Source organism: Megalops cyprinoides, chromosome 10, assembly GCF_013368585.1.
Source record: "Megalops cyprinoides isolate fMegCyp1 chromosome 10, fMegCyp1.pri, whole genome shotgun sequence".
Classification (NCBI taxonomy): domain Eukaryota; kingdom Metazoa; phylum Chordata; class Actinopteri; order Elopiformes; family Megalopidae; genus Megalops; species Megalops cyprinoides.
The window spans coordinates 4,745,469-4,769,900 of NC_050592.1; the positions used below are offsets into that span (position 1 = coordinate 4,745,469).

Below are 24,432 nucleotides of genomic sequence, written 5' to 3' on the forward strand. Positions count from 1 at the left end.
CGTATGGGTTGGTCTGTTTTGTAAAATGCTGATTAGCTGTGGAATCCTGATACCTGAGGCATGTGAGTAAAAATCTGTAATGCTGAAATCTATGCAGAATGAGGCATGTCTTAATATGGATGCCATAAATTTTTCTAAAATTTTTTGGTTATTCATTTGTCAGTGGGTAACTTCAATGGCCTTGATTAAACTATCAACACTTGCCAATCTTAGTCATCCTCAAGAATATACATATTTACAACATTTTATTATTTCTCAAGTTTAAATCACATTTCCTACCCAGCAACATGGAAAAATATGAATATTGAATAACCAGATGACTGATCAACACAGTCACCAGAATATACATCACAAAACTGTAAATAAAAAAAAAAATCAGAAAAAGAAATAATATTGATTAGATTATCATACCGAAGACAGTTCCCTAGACTCATTGCTATTACCAGCACAAACAAAAAGAATAAAAACAGAAACAATTATAGCGATATTTTAGATTGATTTGGTATTATTTACAAGAACGGGTTAAGAAAATGTATCAAATTCACTTCCAACAGACTGTTTGGCACTTTGTCCCTTTTCTCCAGAGCACTGGCATTTCGCCTCCAGAGTTCCCCTCTGTCCAAATCGCAACCAATGAGAGTACATTAAACGTTCACAAAGGGCACCACTCATTTCCCAGTTTCTGTACTGGAGCGATGTCCCAAATCGCACAGCGTAGTTTGGTAGAGTGATCTGGGTGCTTATGAAACAGGTCTGAGGTCGAGCCAGGGAATTAAGTGGCTGACTTGCCTTGTCGGGAGCTTTTCATCTTAAGGGGGCTCCACGCCTGTTTCCGTCCGTGCGTGTGTGTCTCGAGAGAGAGTCCGAGCGTCCCCATGAGGACGAGCAGAAACGGTTATGAGTGTTGCTCCACTTCAGGCTGCAGGCTACTGGCTTCACATTCTGAGGCTTATGGGGAATGGGGAGTTGTGTCGTCCAGTGGTGTACAATTGCACAGTGCGTTATAACCTGTGGCGGTGAGGGTAGCAACACAGGGCCCATGATGCTGGACCATAAACGCGATTGGTTCAAGGCCAATAACATTGCTCTGTGCAGCTTTGCCTCTGTCCCGTTGTGAAGTTGGACAGGTGTGTGCTTTGATTATTTGTCTTGCTGTGCTGCCCACAACACAGACATATGTATATACTTTTACATTCTTTAAAAGAAGGGTGCATTCAGAATATATGAAGTGGCTTTGCTACATAAAAGAAAGCTTTCATCTTCTGAATATGACAGCAGGTCAAAGGAATGGTATTTGTAATGCCTTGTAACCAATGAATAGTATCCAAAGGCTTAGAAGTGATAACGTCTTGAATCATATTGTTCTGCAGGGTAACAGAGTTAGACTGTTTCTTGAGTGCATTTCCAGTTTATCTTGTGAATGGATTACGTACTAAACTGTGTGAAGCGTAGCCCCCAGGTGTCCGATAAGACATCCCAGAACCATTTACAAAACATGTCTGTAGTTTGGAACTGCACAGCAGGACTCTGCTCTGACCACAGCAGACGTCACAAGGGGTCGCTGAGGTTGAGGTAACGCACAGTTCAAGCTTTCACCACGTGGGTTTTAAAAGCAAGCTCGCTGTGTGCTTGCCGAATCTCCTACCACCGCGTCTCGTCGGGGATGATAAGAAGCTGTCCCTAAGCCTCTGTCAGCCGGGTGACACTGAGGCCTATCTTTCCCAGACTCCCGCATCAGGATCTTAGTCATCCTTTAGGCACAGCCCGGTGCCTCCGACCTCAGCAAAGAGCAAACTTTTATTCCTCTTTCATTTCCTGCTCCCCGGCAGCTGGATGATTCCAATTTTCATCCCCTGCGCGTCCGTTGCGTTGAGGAGCGTGGCACCAGTCTGCAGAGCAACCTCAGAGTGTCAGAGACTGCCCTTGTCAACATCATTATGTCTTCGCACCTCTGATTTTTTCCGACGCAGCTGATTCGCTGGCAGAGGCTGAGTCTCGCAGTCAGCCTCCGTCACTTCAGAGCAGGGGTGCTCCGTCTACCCTCCAGCCTCCTCCCTCGCTGTTTTCGCCGTCCGGCACAGGAGGTAAACGAGGATGCAGGGCAGAGAATTGGCGGCAGGCGACACTCTGAAAGGATGCTGAAGTGCCCTGCTCGCTTCAGAACGACGTAGCCGAGCTGTGCGGTGAAGTATGTCGTAACTGTGCGCTGTCAAATCCAGTCAGTTCAGAGTCCATGTCTTCAGCATCTTAAATCACGTCGTTTGAACAGGCGTCTGTGTTTTGTTTTTGTTTTGTTTTGTTTTGTTTTGTTTGTACCTCTTATTCCAGACATGCACAGTTGATGACTTAAAAATGCTGAAGATGATTTAAACATAAGCTGTGACAGAGATGTTAGAGAGCCTTCATTCTTCATTTCAGCAGATCCTATTAAATGCTGAATTGTTGCTGAGACCATCTGTTCCATTGCGGTGTCTGACTTCATTTGTACCCTGTTTGCCTTTCGGAGGAATTAATCACACATCAACTCAATGCTACTAGTCTTTAAAAGAGTAAAGTCACATAAAAAAATGTGTTTGACATGTTGTGTCTTTAGGTATGCTTCCAAGCTGATGATGTCAAAATCCACAGCATTTAACTGTTTTTGGACCATTTGCCCCTAGCAACCCACATCATCCCCCACTACCACCTCCATGCCTCCACATAGAGAATAAGCTTGACCTCTATATCTACCAGAGCAGTGTGCAAAGTGAGAATTTAACGTCGGTCTTTATCACTCAAGAGAATGCACGCTGCAGTCCGAGACACCTCGCGCTTATTCGCAGCAGGATCGAAGGATGCTCGGCCATAACTCCTCAGACCTCAGTGGGAGGAACAGGGGAAATTGTCTGTATAGAGGTAGGCAGTAGGGGGGGTTATGTCTGTTTCCAGCAGTGTCCAGGCAAGCCCGCGGCCACTCCCCGGGGAGAGGGGGGGAGTCAGAACTCGGTGGTGGAGATCTGGGTGACCTCGGACTGCAGGTCCTGCTGGACCCTCCGCGAGCGGGAGCCCTGGGGCATCTGGTCCATGTCTAGTCATACGGGCTTCTTCCCAGCTTCCGACGGGGCGCAGACCGACACCGGCTCCCGAGTGGCGTTCCGGGCCCGGGAGAAGCTGTTCTGGTCCATGCGGGACCGGAAGGGCAGGCAGAAGTCCCGGAAGCAGCGCTTGAAGTTCTCGTCCAGGAAGGCGTAGAGGACTGGGTTGAGGCTGCTGTTGGTGTAGCCCAGGGCGATGCAGAGGTGCCAACTGGCGATGACGAAGGGGTTCTTCTGGTCGATCTCCACCAGGGTCTTGATGATGATGAAGATGTGGATGGGCGTCCAGCAGATGATGAAGGCGGCCACCACCACCAGCACCATGCGGGTGATGCGGCGCAGGTTCTTGTCCTTCTCCTTGGAGCCCGAGAGCAGGCGGACGCTCTTCAGGCGAAGGATCATGAGGCCGTAGCAGATGGTGATGACCAGGACGGGCACCACGAAGGCGAAGATGAACACACAGATCTTGGTCACGGTATCCCAGTACCAGTCAGGGTCTGGGAATTTCAGCATGCACACGGTTTTACCTGGAGAGAAAAAAAAAATCATTCATACTTTACATTACATTACGTTCTTTTAGCAGACACACTCAACCAGAGCAGCTTAAAGCACAGAAATGTATCCATTCAAGTTGAAACAATTTATACAAATTTGTTTGAAGAATTTGAAGAATTAACAACATTTCTCTCTGTTACTGGTGGTTGGCTCTGAAAGGAGGAGACTTGCTCTTGAATCCTTTCTACAACCAAACACACACTGTATTACTTTTGTCATTTTAATAAAATGAAGGCTGATAATGAGTCGGCTTTGTTATGCAGCGCCATTTTGGAATTACCAATTGCATACGGTAGTAGGTCTGTCTCAACATGACAGCTCTCTTGTCGGAAAACTGAGCCGACAAATGCAGTCCTCTGATAGAAACGCGCAACAGATCAACAGCTATTTTTTTACACTGCAAGTCACACAGTGTGCTAAAGCAGAGTGGGCACATGTTGGAATCAAGGTGCTACTCCAGTGATGGCATCCGAGCAACTCACAGGCACCTGATGAAGCACAAGGTACCTGAGGGTGATGAGACAAGTAACCCCTGGTGACATACCCTTCACTGTTCCTGACAGAACAAAGCCAATTTGTTCTGCTACTGTGGGCTCCCAGTCATCATTGGCTAATGACACAGTTATGTTCGACGATGGGCTGTAAAACTCAGTTTCCACTCAAGGCGAGGCTTCAAATGATTTACTTCAGCTTTCACAAGACAGAAGCTGATAGACACTAGGGCATACAAGCTACACCACCAACAGATGTTCACCCTCACCTTTGTCCGTCACCTTGGTAACGGCCATGATCATGATGGGCACACCGATGGCGGAGGAGAGAATCCAGATGCAGACGTTGATGATCTTGGCCTTGATGGGCGTGCGGAAGTCGAGGGCGCGCACCGGGTGGCAGACGGCGATGTAGCGGTCCACGCTCATCATGGTGAGGGTGAAGATGCTGGTGAACATGTTGTAGTAGTCGATGGCGATGACCACCTTGCAGATGAGCTCGCCGAAGGGCCAGGTGTTCATCAGGTACTTGGCACTCTGGAAGGGCAGCGTGCTGGTGGCCAGGGCGTCCGCCAGGGCCAGGTTGAAGATGTAGATGTTGGTGGCCGTCTTCATCTTGGTGTATCTGCACAAGGTGGGAGAGAGTATTCACTGTGCAGCTAAACCAGCAAAGAGGGACTGTTCCTGTCAGGGCTCCGCCCCCTTAAGCCGCAGTGTTTTTGTTTTTCCCCGTACCTGTGCTTTTCTTTCCCTTGTGTTCCAGCCCCGCCCCGCTCCCTGCCTGGTCTGCGCCCACCTGATCCCCTCATTACCTGCACCTGCCTGCCTGCTCACCTGCATCCCATTGCCTCGTTACCCCAGCCCTATATCTTCCCTGCGTGTCTCTGTCTTGTTGCTAGTTCGTTTCAGTGATTTTTCCTGTCTCGTCCCCGCATTAGTTCCCGTGATTTGTTTGCTGTCGCCGTTTCCTGCCTGATTCCTGACTTTGTTTCTGCCTGCCGATTCGGATCTGTTTGACGCCATTCGCCTGCCTGGTTCCTGACTCTGCCCGCCCCGACTACCGATTCTGGATCTGCCCCCGGACTGCTTCCCCGTGTTTTCGAACCCTGCCTGTCCCTGTACCACGAACTGCCTGCCGATTCCGATTAAACGCTTGGATCCGTATACCCTGTGGTCCCGATCTCCGATCCTGACAGTTCCTGGGGTGAAGAGACCCACCTACTCCTGAGGTGAAGAGACCAATTGAGTGGCTGGACATTTTAAAAAGTCTTAAACCCACCTGACATTCTCAGAAGACTTTTCAAAAGTAATGTTTCAGAAACATTTTCAAATAAGCCAGACCCATGAATCCCACCTTTAAATTAGGTTTTCATTATTTAGAAGGTTGTGATGAATTAATTTTTATTTTGAATGTATCTGATTTGAATATACACCCACTGAGAGTGCACTGTTCTTCATATTATTGTGCATTTCTCATTTGTTGAGCTGCTGAGATTGTGTCTCTCCCTTAACAGCAGTACTACTTATAGTATTGACTCTGTAAACGTGAATATCCCAGATGGAATATTTTTACTTTTCACACACAATATTTTGTCCTGTTTTATTTATTCATTTATTTTATTTGCTATTTCAGTTCACACGGTTAACTTATCAAAGGTACACTTCCTTTCATTCTCAGTAAGCACAACATTACGTATGTCTCCATAGCAACCTAGAATGTTCAACATTTTTGTTTACCGACAAAGACATGGCTGAGCACCGGTTTCTGTCAATCAAATTCTGTGGACGTTAGTCATACTGGCAGCCATTTGGCCATTGTAGATTTGACGACTGAAGTTGAAGATGTGACAATTGAGTGGCTGGACATGAAATATCTAAGGGATCTCACCTTTAAATCACAGTAATTGACCAGTGGGCTAAGGAGGGCATGGACATCCCCAAATCGGTTTAGCAGGAACAGAATAATTGGATGGAGGGGTATATCCAGGAGATAGAAGGCAATTTTTCGAATGTCTCATGCTGCTTTGTGGTAAATTGGTTTTCCACTTAGCTGGCACTTATTACCTGGTGGCAAGAAAGTACTCTTTCATATGTAATTTAGACCTTCTTATGGTGTTATGCACATTGAAAGAAACCATTAAAGTAGCTAGCTATTATTGCATCTGTCTTTGTTGATAGCTAACGTAGTTGGCTTCAACCATGTTATTATGTAGCTGCTTTCTGCCTTTATGTAGTTTTCTGACCCTCGTTACAGAGAATGATTCTGGTGCAAAGGCAAGTTCATTTTATTTAGGTTGGAAAAAATAAAAATCCATATAGAGTCTAGATAGCTTGTCTACCTTGGAAAATAATTCTTTATTCACTTTGCTCTGGTGAAATGAGTTCTTAACGATTTTCATAACATTGCACCACCCTGTGTATCACAGCTACTGAATGAGTAGCTAAGAAAATAAATATGTACGGCAATTGTAGAGGTTTATGTACATATAGTCTTAACCTGTTTTTTTCGTATAATTAGTCTTTGACAGTGTAATTTTCTTAATTTATTGACTACATCAAAATTTTAACATTTTCTGTCAAAATATGAATTGCATGGTGATGACATTATTATTAATAAATTATTTTTTATTATTATTTGTATTATTAAATACTATTTACTACTATTTCCTTATTAAGAAAAGATTACTCAAAGGGAGACAATAAGCAAATTAATTTTGGTGCTCCTAGTCTAACCCCACAAATTTTCATTGTAAGAGCAGGCCAAGAGGCTACGGACGCCGCAGAATTAATGAGTAAGAGAAACAATAAACAGGTCCTTTATTGAATTACCTTCTGGGAGATGCTTATGGGTATTCTTCATTAAGACCTCAAGAAACACGTCAAATGCAATGAGATGGATTTCAGTAATGAGGTGCTCCCTCAGGGCTAGCTCAATCAGCTGCTATGTGAAATTAATTTCATATAAGTAATGCGTTTTATGAACCGAAAATGCACACGTGTTCGTGTGTGTGTGTGTTGTGCGATGGGTGATATTATTTTGAATTTGAAACTATGTGTCTGCAGTGTTTGTGTGCTCACCATTTTGTTGCTTTTGGGAAAAACACCACAGGAACTTAGTTTTTTTTATTCGTTTCGCATGCTGCACATTTCACTGCTGCTGCACGTTTAATTCACAACAGGTTTTGACAGCCATACTGGATTTCATCTGGTAAACTGAAAGGAACACATGACGCTGTCAGCACAGGACACGCAGCCAGTGTTTCCTCTGACTGGCTGTAACAGATAGCCACTGTTAAACCACAGGCGTTTCCAGATATAATGGATTTTCAGAGTTTGAGATAAGCTGGAACGGACAACCACGCTCCCTCGATTAGTCGAGAAAATCAAACTTTCCTTCATGTTTTCTGGATATTGTGAACTGAGTTTTCAGTTCTGCTACTGGTGCTGGGGATACTGAATGGGACAAATGTCAAAGCCTCGTTGCCATTCCAAGCTCACAGGCTTGCTGACTGATAAAAGCAGACTTCTCCTCAACATGCCCATGTGGATGATTTTGACCTATTACCTGTGTAGTTAACTCCGCTCCACAGCCTGAGGCCCTATACACAGCAATGTGTCTTAAAAAACTCTAAAAAATAAATAATAATAACAGCCTGGATCCAATAAACATCTGTTCTTAACTTTGATGCACAAAATCAAAATCAAGTGTTTGTGCTTCATGAAATCTTAGTGCTCCAAGAACACAATTTGACTACAATAAATTGTCATTTTACCTAGGTTACAGCTTTTCCCATGTTACCCATTTATACATCTGGATATTTACTGAGGTGATTCCATGTTATGTACCTTGTCCAAGGGTACATCAGCAGTGTCCCGGCAGGGGATAAAACCAGCAACCTTTTGGTATTGAACACCTGTTTCTTACCACTATGCTACTCTGGCGCCCCTGCCACTGACTACTAAGACAATCACCAAAAACAACTGTAAAAATGATGTTTGTCTTGCTGAAATGATGAATGTGGACATTTGTTCAACTTCTGCTGTCTGTGGTGACTGGATTGTCCAGTCAGAAGAGCTTATCATGCACAGCTCCTTCAATGTACCCTTGGCAGTAGCCTCTGTCCACATTATTCCAAATGCTTGAGGCCCTTCATGGATCACTGTGCTTATGAAGCAGAACCTCCCCCAGCACTGCCTCGGACCAATGGGAGGCGCTTTTTTTGGAACATCCTCATTATCGTCCCCAGCGACACCCGGACTGACAGCTTCTAATAGGAAGTAATGGAAGAAAGTCACCTTGCTGTCAGAAGCGGTTAGACTCCCTTATCCTCTCAATCTTCTCCAGACAGTTGTTAATGTTACACCTCTGCTCCTCTCACAAAGCTGCCTGCTCGACTCAGTTCAGATGTCAAGTCACAGTCAGAAGTGCTGTTTCACAGCAGGGAAAGGGGAGTTATTACCCAACATTTCTCAGTCACTGTTTCTTTGCAGCAGTACACCGGTGCTCCGGCAAAGGGCGTGTGCATGTTTTTTACTATTTTTTTTTTTTTAAGCAAATTGAGTATTTAAAGCTGCCCACTCAGAATATTAACCTCTTGAATTTGGAGAACAAAGGACATGGATGAATCTGGGTTAGTTGTACTTCAGTATGTAAATCTTTATAAAACTTCCTGGGGGAAAAAAAAAATCATGCAGTATACAGTAATAAAGTTGCATGTCAAGTGTGGAAACAAATCAAAGCAATGAATAGCTAGGACCTCAAACGACAGAGACGCAAAAGCATCAGGTGGAAATGAAATTGAACAATATTGGTGGTGACAATAACGGCTGAGAAATGCGTTCTGCGCAGATGCGATTGGAAAATTGACTCTGTATCACGAGTGATACAGACACATTCCCCAGAGGCACTCTCCATCTTGTGTGAGGACACAGAGGCCGTTTGGAGCAATTAATGTCCTGCTTTCTCCGAAAGACATCTAATCAGAGGTAATTCCACACTCCTGCTTGGGTGAGCCAGCTCAGCATCCCTGAGACATCCGTATACCAGAGAAGAGGCCCCCCAGAGAGATTTAATCATGGATCTTCTACTTCCAGGTACTAAAAAAAATGTACCTTCCTTTAAAGTAATCAGCGACTCATTACCCCCAAAAAGCACATACTGTATTTGTGAGTTTTTGTTAGGCCAAAGTTAGGCCATTAGTTTGGCCTTTAATTTGTCATCACTTTCAAATCAGATGTAAAATCTCCTGCTGTGTTTTGTTTGTTTAAATGTATGAATTTATAATGGTTCCAAGTGTTTCTTTTACCACAGTTATAGATTAGTGCAGATTTTAGCTAGCCATTTTTGTGTGTGGTTGAAGTCGATTCTTAAGAACGCTCTCAAAATCGTGGGGAGCCGTGGCTTCATGGGTCCGGACACATCCAGCAGGTCCATCTTCAATGATTGTAATTATGTTGATAACGGCAAAGTCAGTTTCTGTGGCGTCAATCCGGTCTTGACTTAACTACTCAACTGTATCTTTTGCATGTATCCAGGATGATATGTAGGGACAGCAGTGTGGCAGTGTGGTAAGGAGCAGGGCTCGTAACAAAAAAGCTTGCTGGTTCGATTCCCCGCTGGGGCACTGCTTCTGTGTCCTTGAGTGAGGTACGTAGCCCACACTTGCCTCAGTAAATATCCAGCTGTATATGGATGAAATTGTCACCTACTGCATGTAAGCCACTCTGGATAAGACCGTCTGCTAAATGACAATCATGTAGTGTAATGGAATGTAATGACATTAGGCTTGGTACATGCATTTTCCTATCGGCTATACACACCATACACATACACCATGCATCATAATTGGTATTTACACTTTGGAATCCATAGATGCATGCACAATACATTGCTACCTTCTGCTCTGTGTTGTTCACAGACACTATCGGAGTATACTTAATTTGCGGAGATTTATGTCCACCTGAAGGGTGTTTATTTTCCAACCTGATGTCATTTTCCTGTGCAGACTTTCTCCCGTCCCCCCACCCCCCCCCCCCCCCACCCCCCAGATGCAAGCTGTGAGACGGAGAAACAAAAGCAGACACAAGCAGTGCTTCTGATTCAGCAGCCTTTGAGTTTGAGAAATCTCTCTGACGTGATGTCAGTGGGGGGGCCGTGATTAATATTCATCTGCTCCGTGACTGTAATCAGATGGTTGTCTTTTGCACCCTGTGGGTGTGCGCAAACTGTGTATCCCTGCCCCATCTGTGTCTCTGCCTGCTCTGCTGGTGGGCGGGGTGGAGGAGAGCGGGGGGGGGGGGGGGGGGGTGTGGGGGATTGGCATGTTTGTTTCATTGAAGCCTACCCCTTTGGACAACATCCCAAAGAAACCAGGCAGGTAAACAGAATCTACCAACAAACTGAAATCTGAATGAAACTGATGAAAAATAACAAGCCAGCAGGAAGGGCTCTGTTGGCAGTGGATCAGTATGCAGTGTCTGGACGTGTTCTTGTGAGCTCAGACGTCCGTAACAGCAATGGCACACAGTCTGAAACGTTAAACCTAGAAGTACAGGCATTCAGCGTAATGCATGTTCACTGAATCATGTTGTAGAGATCCTCAGGCTGCTTGGTGCACTCTTAAGAGGGGACTGCTAACAGGTTGGAGATTTGAAAGGAACACGGATGAGTCTGGCCTTTGAATCAGACAGAGGTAGACAGCTGCGTGTGCATAAGTCATGAAAAGGCCAAATAATGGATGTGTCTTCTGCGTCACATTTTTAATCATGTTTTTTTTTTCCCTTTCAATTTTGAAATTGATTAAAGCCTGTTCTGCCAACAGTGGCATATGGAGTTTTTATTTTTTTCCTTTCACCCTAAAAAAGACAAGGACAAAAACCGAAAACAAGATTACGTCTCTTCTGAGGTCAATAATGTCAACATATTATGTTATGTGTAAATTATTGGCATTTGCTATGTTGCAATATATTTCTGCTTCTCAATAATATATTTTAAATGTATTTGCAGAATATTCTTGGGCTGAACAATGTCAGGATTAGGGTGACACACACTTCTCACACGTGCACACGTTTTGTTTTTTTTTTTTTGGCAAGAACCAAATGGAAGCATCGGGACTAGCTGAGTGCAATCTGTTTGGAGAGACCAGCATACAGTGTTTTTTTCAGAGGTTTACATGATTTCGGTTGTTTATTTAAACCCTGTTTAAGTTGGGATGCAGATATACAACGGCTCACTGTAAGTGTGGCTCATTTGTATGTGCTGTTTGTGTCACTGGGACTCACAAGACAGCATTTTCTGAGTCATCTGTTCCACCGTCGGTTCCATGAACCCGGTCGTTGGACTACTGCCGTCGTGCCATCACTTTTAAATAAAAATAAACGAAACTGAACAAACCCCTGCCGCGGCTCCGGTGGCTGTGAAGCCCAGAGGACAGAGCTGGCCCATGAGGAGATGCTTAGTGTCAGTGGGTTCACCTTTCGCTACCTTGGACTGGGAGGTCTGCCTCACGCCACAGATTGGGATTTGCCATACACTTTGCACAACAGACTATCAGCACTGGCTAGCTATTCCTTTTACAGCCATTTTTATAGTTTTTGCCAAGCCAAGGAAGCTAGTCATAACAACAGTATACATCTCCGCATATTACAATATATTTCATTTTCGTATGGGACTCTCTATCACACGTGCCTTTTATGGCATCACACATGACACCACTCCAGACGCCATCCTGCCTCCACTACCCAGGCACAACTCGCCTTCCCCTAATTTCTCCAGTGTTATTGCAGGGTATGTTCCACTGCTCTTATGCATAGCACTTGTGTATTTATTGAAGCTTTGTATTCACTCGCTGCCCGCGCATTGTGTAAGGGTACTAATGCATGATTGGATGGGGTTCTCTGTGTCCGGAATGTTCCGCGTTTCATGAAACTTTATTAGATGCACTTTGTACTCGTTCCTTGTAAGTCGGTCTGAACGAGAGCATCTGCCAAGTGACTAAATTGTAAATGTCATCATGGCTTTTCATTATGTTCCTGACAGCGCTGATGTACCAAAAAAGGACAGGTCATTAAACTGGTCCCTTCACTGTGTTCCCTGAATTTAAAGCATTTGCATCAGAACCCCTCATGCATATTTATATGTTCCAAACACACTGTGCGACACTAGTAATTTATCTTAGCTCATCTACTTCCAAACTTTTTTTACTTCCAAATTTTTGATTAATCGATTGACTTATTATCGCCTGTTAAACAACATGGCAAATTTTTTTTTCCTGTCTTTTTTTTTTCTGAAGTTATGTACATGCGAAGAATAAGTGTAGAAATATTGAAGACATCATTTTTGTTCCTAGACTGATTTGTGAACCATGGATGACAGTTGCATTGATGACTTGGTTATAAAGCTAAAACTGTTCTGTAATTTAAACAGCTGTTTAATATGTTTGCTGTTTTTTGGTTTACTGACTGTTGCAGTGCTGCTGTCTGACGTGAATTTCAATGACCTGCGATGCAATGATGGAGGTGAACAAGAAAACGAGGGTGATGTGGAAGGAGTTTTTGATTTTAGTCAAGGAAATGTTTTAGTCAAAGAAATTCAACCGTGAACTGGTAAAGCATTACGCTATTTTAATTGGATTTTTTTTCTCCAAAATGGACAAAAAATATTTGAAAGCAATTGTGCTAAACCATTTTATTTTAAAAAAGCAATTATGCTGAACCAGGCAAAATTAAAGAAGAGGCTTTTTGACTGTGACGGCCCAGCAAATTAATCAATAAATTGAATCTCCTCTTGGAGTAATGCATGCACTATGGGGGAGACAAATACTGTTCCAACGATCTCAGTTTAATGTGTGCAAAAAATCAAGCATAGTAATTAGGATAGCCACAGTGTTCACTGAGAGCAAACACCTCTTTTTCCCCTGGGCTCTGGATGCAGGTGTTAGAATGAGGTATCTAGATACCCTCTCCCATAAATCAAGTCACCATAATGTGTCACAAGGTTTAAAAAGACAGGGCTGCAACTGGGTTTCTTCTTAAGAAAAATGGGGTTGAGATTTGGTCTAGCACCATTTATCCAAATTACTAATTCATCCTCATCTCTCCTCAGTGTCTTTTTTTAATATATACATTTGCCATATTCAGCAGATTCCCATGTTATGTTAATCTGCTCATTATAATCCCTTGGACTATGGATCAAAGCGGCAAGTTTTTAAAAATGCAAACGTAATGCATTTGTAACTTTATAATTGATTGAGTGGGCTTATGATCTGTGTCAAATATCATTCCTACATGTGAATTGCTCATACCATAGTTGGGTATAACAGTTGGAAAAACTTATATATATATTTTATTATGAAAGTATAATTGTGCCCTTGGCACAGTTTGTCCCCCTTTTTCATTTAAGTTATAAAGTTAAATCATATTATTTAGGTATACAAGCTATGAAAAATGCTAACAAATCCCAGCTCTCTACTTGCTCCTTTGTGTGTTAAAAAACACTGTAGCAAAAAGTTATTTTCATTTAACATTCTCTTGCATGTTGTCATAGGAATGTCAGAATGGCTTGGATCAACATCCCAGATGACTTACAATTGGCAGCACTGAGGCGGGAAGAGGGACTTTGTCGCTGTTTCTCAAAGCAGTCTGTGCCAGACACAAGCGGGACGATGTTCTGTGTTTTAGAAACAAATCCACCATACAGCGGTGCTTCTTGCTGGGGTTTTTTTGTGTTTCGTTTTTCGTTTTATCTGGCAAATGTAGCGAGCAAACAGAAACGGTGAATGCTGTGCTCTGTGTGCTGTGGTTTCCACTTTCGACAAGCTTATTTATGACAGCGGGGGGTGGGGGGGGGGGGGGGGGGGGGGTGTAGTTTGAAAGGAGAGTGTCGATTCACAGGGGACCGGCCATATAAGTGCTCTGTGATTCGTATCACGGACCGGAGGTCAGCCGAGGCTGCTTCTGAGGAACCAGGCCAGCTCTCTGCTGGAGCAATACATACAGTGTGAGGTCAACAAGCCCCAGGAGAGCACAGAAAGTCTCCTGGCACTATAAGCCTGGAAATGACCAACCCCCCCACCCCCCACCCTCCATTGTGATTGTCCAGGTTAACTAAAGTGAAGAACACGACAGCAGAAAGGTGTATTGTTGTTATTGACTTTAGGACAGGACTTAGTTACTGTCTGAGAGCTGCGCACAGCAAGCAGAGTTCTGTATGGCAAATGAAGAGACTGGCTAGCCAGAACCGTCCGCCACCCTCTTCCAAATGGGTAATTAGGTCTCTCAGGTAATTAATCAATGTCTTGGAGCCTTACAGCTATAGACTGAGGCTCTCTTTTAACAAAGCAATAGAATGCTCTGGCAAATATAGTCTCTGGGATTACCTATGGCCTGGAGGTGTCAGCAACAATTGATTTGTTCCCAAAAAATCTCCCTGAAGCTCATGCTTGTTCAGTTAGATGCCTTGTTGGAATGACTGATATATCCTACGGAAAACAGACCCATGCAAGGTGGGACTACGAGTCGAGGTTAATCAGCTAATCTGTAAAACATGACGGGTGGTGTTTTGGGTAAACTGAGAAAAAAGAAAAAAAAAAAACCCACAGCCTGTTGTACAGCCAACATTGGCACATTGCCTAAGCATGAGCAATCTGTCAATATGGGATGTTTGGAGTTGGATCACAGGTTAATATTAGACATTTCCAAAAAAAAAAATGGAAAACAAAACCACAAGTGAACTTCAAACCTTCATCGTAGTAGTGTTGAGTCACCAACACTACAGTGTATTGCTGAAGAGCCCAACTCCTGAAAAGTGAGCTTTTTTAAATTACTGTAGTTTGTGTCATAGTAAAGTCTGCTTTAGTAGTAGGATGCTGTTAAAAATTTTCTGTTGGACAATGATACAGTATTATATTGTGTATTATATAGTGTAATATTGTGTTACAATGTAAAAGATTATTGTATGTGACACAATCTCAAAAACTTCTCATATTGCCACATTACTCCGCTGGTCACGTGTCAGAGGTTGACACTTGGGAGACTAAGCTGGTATGTCCTACTGTACTTTTCTCTTGAGGACAGAATCACTGGCAGTGAGATCTACCATAAGGGAAATGGCTTTGCACCCAGATTAGTTTTGACATTTTGAGAAGTACCCCTCATAAGGCCAGAGAGTCATCAGCCGGGACACCTTACATGTCCTAGCAAGGGTCACCAAGTTTCACCTCTGCTGGACTTCCTTCCCTGCCTGCTATAAGTGCCGCCCTCTTGGCTTCGTGTCTGACGCCCCTCCAACACTGACACATGTCTTAGCTCTCTGTACTAGAGACATTGTAATTTGGGGACTCAGGATAAACACTTTCATGTGCTCCATTGTTAACCTGAGGTAGCGGAGAGGAGCCCATTATAAGAGGTTTTTAGCAGAGTGCTTTGTTGTGAGGATGTGAAGGGCCCTCTTTGGTCTTGCAGGAGTTCACCGACCTCCCATTCTTCATTTTAAGCTCTGTGAAGAGTATTTTCAAAGAGACGCTTTGAAATTCTGCTCCGACGTACTAATTCGATGCATACGTTGCCATTGTTGTGAAAAACGGTAATTGTGTTGGTTTATATAAGACTAGGAAACAAAGCGTGGTGATTGAGGGAAATGATAGGATTCGCTTGTGGATCAGACAGGTGGAAGATTTAGCAGCAACTTTTCTAAATGGTTTCAGGTACCAGTTTAGTTCACAATTTTTTCGACAAACTTTTTTGCCATATCATTTCCCACATGACCTTGGTTATGCCGAAGCAATTGCATCCTTGAAGTGTCTAGCTCGTATACTGTACCTCTGTTCATGGCAGGAGACATTTTCCTTAATACAATTTCCTGGGTTAGGGCACACTGATTTGGATAAATTGCAAAGGAACTTTACTGGTATTTATATGAGCTTAGTATGCTCTTTATAACTTGCTTAAATTTGCCAGTATACTCTGACTGTGGCTGTGGCTGCACCAATCAGCTTGCATCGCATTTAACCTGAGCAAGCGGAACTTCTTGGACATGAAGCATGTTTGAAGAATTATAAATACTCCAAGCATTTTAAAAGCCACAGGCATTTTTGCAGCATGTTGAAATTCTCTCACATCTCACACATTACAAAAAAAAAATATATATGTAAACATGTAGTCATACTGAGCAAAGTCTATTGTACTTTGTTATCAGAGAGCAGTGAGACAGAGGATCCACTATGGCAGGATCAGAGCGAGCACGCCTTGATTTCACAGACACTTTAAGCTGCTCCCTTCGCTCACAGGCCTTTAACCACCTGATCCACGGAGCACGGAATATTTCCAGGAGATAGATAGGCTCAATTAAACCCGGCACACTGACAGGAGAGATAAAACCGGCTGTCAGGCCGTCGCCTACATCCCCTGGTTATCTACACCGCAGTGTGTTTCTCTCGCTCGTGCCTCTCTCTCCCCCGGCTCTCTCCACCAGTTTCCCCGCGCTCAGTGATCCTCCCTAACCAAACACCCAAGGCAGGGCCGCACGTACACCGTTTAGTCGTCCTGTGGAGACAGCCCTCTGAGCTGCTTTCCACGCAATAAGGCAAGACATACAAGATGGTCAGCTGGGCTCCATTTTCTATATGTACGTATAGAACATATACATTTTCCAGGACACTTATAAAGCTTTCGGCTTGTTAAACTAAATTACTGAAATGTGATCAAAGTTGTGCTGAATGAGCCTGGTTGATAATAGATTTGCGCTAATGTCGTTGGATCTTTTGTTCTGAGATGATCAAAAAAAAAAAAAAGCTACCATCAAAGGAGGACTGATACCTCAGGTGAAGATTTGTTCCAAGACGTTCCTTTCACGGAGCTTAAGGGTGACTCAGGCTCTTTGGAGATGCGTTGTCTGATGCAGATGCCATTGTTAATGTTGGCTAATGGAAGAATTGTTCAAAGGCAGAACGGAATAAGAGATTAAACAATGTACCCAGACATGCTTTTCAGAAATGTCATTGACTTTGCTGTGACGTTTTTCAGACATGACGGACTCTGAAATAAAAACCATAGGGACAGCGTTTTTTGTTGTTTTTTTTTTTCCTTTTTCTGTGACACAGATTACAATGAATCTGTGACTTTTCAATGTTGGGTACTGTGATGTTTTGTAAGGGTGCTAATTGCATGTTTTATCTTCTGCAATTATCTGAGCTATTAATTGGGTTCTCTGATTCTGAACTGCGACCTCCACCAGTTCTCCCTGCTAATGAGAGAGGGAGAGAGAGAGAGATATGCATCTCAGGTGACTCTTTGACAAATCAATGAAATAAGTTTTGTGAGCTCGGCATGAGCATATTCTGAGTGAAAGAAGGTAACACAATAGGCCTAATCTACATTGATTTACAGATAGTTTCTACAAATAGTACAGGCCGTAGATTATCATTTATACCTCAGGACACACTTTTGTGGTTTTTTTAAACATGTATATAAAATAAGGCAGTTAGAGCCTCCCAGATAACGGCTCTCTCTTGCCCTGACCTCTTTCCTACACACTCCGCTCTGCTGTGTAATAAGCGCTGTCAGACTCTACCGGCTTTTCACAGAGAACCCTATCTGAGCTGCCTCAAAGCCCAGTGTGTACCTAATCCGTACTCTGCCGCTGTGAGTAGGCTCTGTGTTTTCCCCTCGCTAAATCCTGTTAGGAACCCTGGTTTTGAGACAAATGCATCCCCTCGGTTTCTTTCCAGCAGTTGCTTTTTCACTCGGTTCAAACTGGTACGCCCTGGGTTCTCCTCAGAAGGAAGCTCGCCCCTCGTATCATTTAAGCAGGGCAGAACTCCTGAATGCCTGCCTGCCTGCTTTGTCAGGACATCTGCATTATTGTAATATAGCAGATGCTCTTGTCCAGAGCCACTTCCATCGGTTACAGTTTTCACGTTATCCATTCATACAGCTGAATATTTACCGCAGCAATTCTGGGGTAAGCACTTTGCCTGAGGGTACAGCAGCAGTGCCCCAGTAGGGAATCAAACCAGTAACCTTTCGGTTATGAGCCATGCTCCTTATCACTATGCTACACTGCTGGTAAGGTGAGGTATCTAGAAAGGTAAATAAGGCAATTCAGGTTTCACTCTTCATTTAAATCCATTCACCAGCTGTGTTTAGGGATACTTTCTTGTCTGTACTTTAGGGCTCTCATAATGAGAGCTTTATCAGAATAAAAAAAAAAATCTGTTTTAAAATTTCCCCTTTGGCAATCTTCCCAGTCTCCGTAAACAAAACAAGTCAAACGGAAAAAAAAAACGTGCATCAGCAAAAACCAGGTATCACTACAACAATTGGCAGTATTAGCAGAGACCATGGTCATCCGACAGTGAACACTGAATACAGAAAGAAGCTCTGTGTAAGTAATTTATTTAATTTCCCATATCCACGAGGGTGTCCATCGTCAAATCCCCCCGAGTCGCAGTAAAGTGGGCCGACAGCGCGCTCCACTAATGTGGAGTTGCTTTTTTCGCCCCACTACTGATTCGACGTCACTATTTTAGTACCGATATTGCATGCCACTATACCGTAATGTGTTTAAAAAGGATTTTAGTGGTACGTGTGTACATGATTGATTTTGTAATTTGACAGCAAAACAGCAGAGATCCGCGACACCTTTCTGGAGATAATTGAGTCTCCGATCGTAATCCCTTTTAACGCGTAAGGTATTAACGATTATGTGCGTATGGGCATCAAAGTGTCAGAGACTGTGACTATTAAAATGACAAATCTTACAGGTCGTCTTTCATAACTGTTACTGACTCCGTCATTGCTCGGAGTTTGTGGTTGTGTGTATGTGCGAGTTGGGTGGATACTGCTCTACTTACCCACAGTTTCAGGGTAAGATTCTGAGTGTATGGATGCCTGCTGTGTAACCTAATTGGTCGTGACGTACCGTAGTCCTCGCAAAGTTGCGGTGCCGGTATTTTATGTCAGTTGCGTTTCCGATGGCCGAGGTTCCAGTGTTAAATCTCACGAGTCACTCGCGCATAGACCGTGATATCCTCATAAATTATGATTTCATCTCAACAGGGTTAAACACTGCCTGAGGTGCAACAAACGCACAAAAACGAGATGTCATAAATTTTTGCCAAGGAGTGCGCTGTCAGAGTGCCTGTGTCTAAAAATACAGCAATAACATGTACCTACGCATAACTCTTTGCGTATGTGCCAATCGGTTACTAACTGACCATTGCGTTAATAGAGGCGTGATGGCAACGCTCGCTTCAGCAGCCGAGATATTTCGGTTAACAAAAGCACCTACAGAAACACTAAGGGGGAAATGCAAAGGGCGGCTCAAGGGTTGAAAAGCGTGAGTAACCGTTAAGAGCAGTGGGACAGTGAGAAGAGCTCCTCGAAAAATTTCGGCACGGCAACACACCAGCTGTCACGGGCAGCCGCAGAGTCACCGTTCTCTAGGGGAGAAGGGTAATTATCCCCGGCCGTACTCTCCAGCTCGGCGTCTTTGATCCATGTTCTCGTTGCAGTGGCCGCTCCAGTCCCGTGGCGCACACGGGAGACATATATCCCGCGACCACCTGAGGCATTCCCTTGCGCCGGAGAGAGGTCTAACCGCAAACCGCCAAGCCCGCGAATCAACGTGATGGTAATGCCAATCGTAGGGGAAGGTTTCATGTTTCTGCGGATCTCTGCCTAGGTCGTCATTAGTTTTGCCTGCGAGCAAAGATTTCCCAGACTTCTTGGATGTTGGATCTCCAACGTGATTTAGCCTACGTCTTCTCTATGTACCTGTATCGTTGTATTTAGTGCTCCTCAGTTCTTGGTCTTTCACCTCATTCAGATGTAAATCTAGAGGAATACCAATGTCTACGGATTTTCTATGGCATATGAAAGCTAAACAATTGCAATTAATTAATTGTAACGAATAGTGGTCCAAAATGCATAACCCCCAGACCAATAGATAAGCTGTGTTAGTTTTAAAATGATATCAATAGCTGCTCTTCCCAGCTGCCATTTGATATTTACAATTGAAATTCTTTAACATTAACTTATGGAGTATAAACAAACCATATCTGAGTCTCAGTTCAGCTTTGGACACGCTGAGGGAAAGCGTTCATTAAACGAAGGAAGGACATTTCCTTTTTGTTTCACGATCCTCGCGAGAAGAAACGCTCGCTCTTTGGAGCGCGCTCACGCGTCCTTTGATAAAGCTGAGTGATGATCGTTAGCGCTCATGTGAGGTTCTTCTATGAACGCCTACATAGGACGCCCACACGTGCGCTAATTGTTGAGCTCTGTTCAAAGGAAAGGCCTCAGTGACGCAGGCGGGACATCGAACAAAAGAGACTGCGCATGCATGGGTGGCAGTGTGGCACCGAGGCAAGGAAATTGCGTTTACAAGGGTTCCAAGTTCCCAGCAAATAAACAGCAATAACTCATAATGTTTCAAAGCGGCACCCTAACTAGTCAGTGAGGTACCGCTGCACTGTTAAAGTCTCCAAGCTGATGTATTTTCAGTGACATCAGAATACGTTCAATGCGTATATGGTTAGGGTGAATTGCTGAAGTTGTTTCGACTGTCTGTGAAATAAGTCTGAAAACAGTGATGCTCATATTATTCAGATATAAGGAGCCCGTAATAACCTTCTCACTCCCCTCTCTGAAATGCAACCAAGCTTGCAGCACTCTCATTTGGTAAAAATTCCAGCTGTGAATAAAATGACAGCCTTCTGGTCCAGTTCGCAGTTATGTAACACATTTGTTACTGAACAAAGGGAAAAAATAAAAGCATAGCAAAAACAGAACACTAATTGGTTCTCGAGCCAGTTCAGTGAATGAGGGCCGTCTGAATCTGCCTCTAAACCTAAAGCGTTCTCATATATGTATTTAGCATGTAAATTTGACATTCTCGCTGATCCATAAACGCGATTCTCCGTATATCTATACAATGAGCATCAGATGACGCCGATTAATTTTTTTACAGCATATTGTCTTATCCTCGATGAAATTAGTAAAAGTCAAGCTTTTTGCAATGATTACGTCACCTGTCTCTTGAAGATGACACAAAATAGGTGTGACATGTGTATGAACCTTTGTTCACACTGTTCACTGTGTTACGGCGTAGTAGCAATTAGTACGTATTAGAACAGCAGTTTTGTTGATGAATGAACAAAATGAAAGCTCGCGTTGATAAGCAAGTATCAGGTCCTCCAGGAAATCATTGCTTTTCTCACCTAAAGATTTCGGTATTCACATTCTGTAAACAGAGTTCCACAAATGCGAGATTTAGGATGACCACGACTTTAGTAGTGTGAATTCCGACACTCTGTGTAACATGTAGATTTTGGAATAGTTGCTACTTTTGCTCTTTAGATTATTAATAATTATTTTAATATCCGTTTTGATCTTTTTAACGCTTTTAACATATTTCAGTATAAAGCAGATTAGGTATGCATCATCTGGGAATAAAAAGTCCCCTGGCGGTCACATTGAATGGCAGGTTATATTTCATTAAATCTCAGTCACAATGCTTCTCCGACCGCAAAAGGCCAAATACCGATGCACTTGTGCTCAGAGTATACGTATACTCTTAAAATGGCATTGAAGGTAATTGTTAAAGTGAACGTTTATTAAGATCGTAACAAAAATGCCAATCTCCTCTGTGAAAAGTTCACGTTACGTGCTATTTCATTCCTTGTCCGGTGGAAAATTCACTACTAGCGGTACGTTATTTTTAACTTATTTCGTAACTGATTTTAAGTCAATTTCATTGACAAGGACTTTGTAGGCAGGAATGTATGAGTGATATTTTACGCATTTAGAGGCAGCGAGATTTAAAACAGCGTTATTCTTACCTCACCACCCCGTACATCACTAGGATGTTTCCCAACAGTCCTACTACACAGATGACGGAGTAGAGGGCCGTTATGGAGATTGCTATTATGATACCCGTGGCGCTCTTCACCGGGCTCTGCTCCGTGTTGTTGCTCCCGTTGGGCATGAAGCTCACCAGGTCCTCCTGGAAGGTGACATTGAAAGGAATCACCGAGTACAGGTCCGCGAAATCAGCACCGGACACCGTGGACAGCTCCATCGCTTCAGCTTGCGCCCGCGGTCGCTCCCAATGCTGGAAACTTGGCCGAACAGTCAATCAGCGAGTCTACCTGGCAGAGTCACAGGATGCAAACTTGATTGGAGAGTTAGAGCCGATCTAGAACGCGAGAGGGAACGAAGGAGGGGGTGTGGTGATGGTCTGGGTCAGCTCATCTACTGTAGTTGTCATTATTGAAATTAAAGCCCCCCCGGTTTTCAGCGTCCAACGCGAGAATGTCCAAAAATAAGGAGAGGAAGAAATTAGGATGAACCAACTGTGTAGCATTTGCTTCGTCACGCGGTTCAGTCTCTAGCTCCGAATCCCGTGGTCTCGAGCGACAGTGAGGTACTCCTTTCGCAAGAGCGCACTGGCGCGAGGACTACGCAGAAAGTTGCGCTGTGTCTCGGAGCAGGTACGCTGTGCCGCTCGCGGTCTGCTTTGATTTCTTATAAAAACCCGAGAGCTCTATCTACGTCAAAGCCGCGTAGTTGGCTGAAAATCAAAAATATGAATGTCAATCAGGCTCCACAAAAATTAATTACTTTATTCCTATCTCTCCGCACCACAACAAAACTCATCCAATTCGAATAATCGGTAGATTTAGCGTCCGTTTATAAAGGCGAGTGAAACTGGGGATCTGTATCTGCACGAGCAACCTCAACCTTTCTGCACGGTCTATGTTTGTTCATGACACCATTTCATAAAAAAAGGCACCGAGCATTGCATCTTAATTGTAGTTAACAAAGTCAGAGATAATTATATGCGAGTATACAAAAACAACCTTTAAACGGACTACTTCAAATACTCGGTATATCTGCGCAAGAAGAGGGCTCTCGGAATTGTACCTCTGCATGTATTTCTCTCACACTTTTCTTCTGTGTTTTGTATGAGACAGAAAAAAGGGTAACGTAATTATCGTTGTCCAATCTGACTTTAATAACCCCCTCCTTAATGCCCCCCCCCCCCCCCCCCCCCCGCGTCCGCCTCCCTACGTATTGACTCAACTACAAAGCCAGTTTCCCCCGATCTGTTGTCAGCCGTCGTGTCAGCGTTTTGTTCCACCAACACATATAACCACGCAGCTGCAACTTAAAAATAATGCCCCTTCGGACAGATGAATATGCGTGTGCTTATATTAAGCGGAGCGGAGCTTTTATGTGTTTATGCGCATTTGTAATATTGTTTTATTATTTCTTATAATGTGTGTATCGGTAAAGGGCAATTTGTTGCAGTTAGATATTGTGCTTGGTTAATACCCATAATTCGTATTACTGAATCCAGCGAGAGGCGCCAAAGGGACAGCAGCGGCTACGCGGAGGGATTGCCCGCTTCAAGCACTGTGATTAATCCAGGCCCAATGTAACCGTTTCTGACCACGGTCTTAATGCTGCTGGGCTCAAGCGTCAGCACAACACCAGTGAAGAGCGGCTGGCTTTGCATCGGCTTAGGGAGGAAAAAGCCATCGCATTGACACGCGCTCTTTCATTGTGTATGCAATGCTGCAATGAAGAAGAAGAAGAAATAAATAAATAAATAAATAAAACCAGCACGAGATACACGCAGGGCTACCGGACTGCCTACACGTCATCAGAAACGTTTGGTTTCGGATTCCTCATTGCTTCAAATGGCTGCATGAGAGAACTTCCAAAATGGGTAACAGGTGTATCATGATTTCTTGATATCTGTGTTTGAAAAGATGGAACCTGAGGCAAATTAGCACTGTGCACTGGGTCCATATTTTTGTGTCAGAAAGGGGCACACTTCATCGTTCATTGTTCACATTTTTTTAAAGGTTTAGCCTTTAGTCATGAAGGGTAAGGTGCAGGGTGGAAAAAAAGTGGAGATGATTTATGAAGCCATTGGAAATTCCAAAAGCCATAAACAATGGGGTAAACATGGTTTTACCAATACTCACGCACATACTGTATTACATATGGGCCGTTGCTATGGAAACACATTACTTTGAGTATAACAGTGGTCTGGAGATGACATAGGAAAGCCAGTGTTTATGGTCAAGCTCTTCTATTGGCTGGTGACTTAAGTAGCTGTTGGGAGTGTATTAGTAGTTGAAAAACTCTTTTCTTTTGAGTATTGCAGGGACATCAAAAGTCTTTTCCAAGACAGGTAATTGTATTTGTTCTTCATTCAGGCAGATTAAAACCATCTTTTGATGAGAGGAGAAGTAATCCCATTTTCACTTGGGAGGGGGTTTGAGTAAACTAGACTGACAGAAAGA

At 43.6% G+C, this 24,432-nt stretch overlaps 1 protein-coding gene across 1 annotated transcript; it reads right to left on the reverse strand.

Annotated features, from left to right (window-relative positions):
- Window positions 1–733: 733 nt before the first annotated feature.
- Window positions 734–22,599, reverse strand: oprd1b (opioid receptor, delta 1b). Its single transcript, XM_036539501.1, has 3 exons — window positions 21,958–22,599; window positions 4,390–4,745; window positions 734–3,601 (listed from the first exon to the last, which is right to left on the reverse strand). The coding sequence occupies exons 1-3, from the start codon at window positions 22,194–22,196 to the stop codon at window positions 3,072–3,074; spliced, it is 1,125 nt and encodes a 374-aa protein (XP_036395394.1). The 5' UTR covers window positions 22,197–22,599; the 3' UTR covers window positions 734–3,071.
- Between the last annotated feature and the right edge of the window lie 1,833 nt (window positions 22,600–24,432).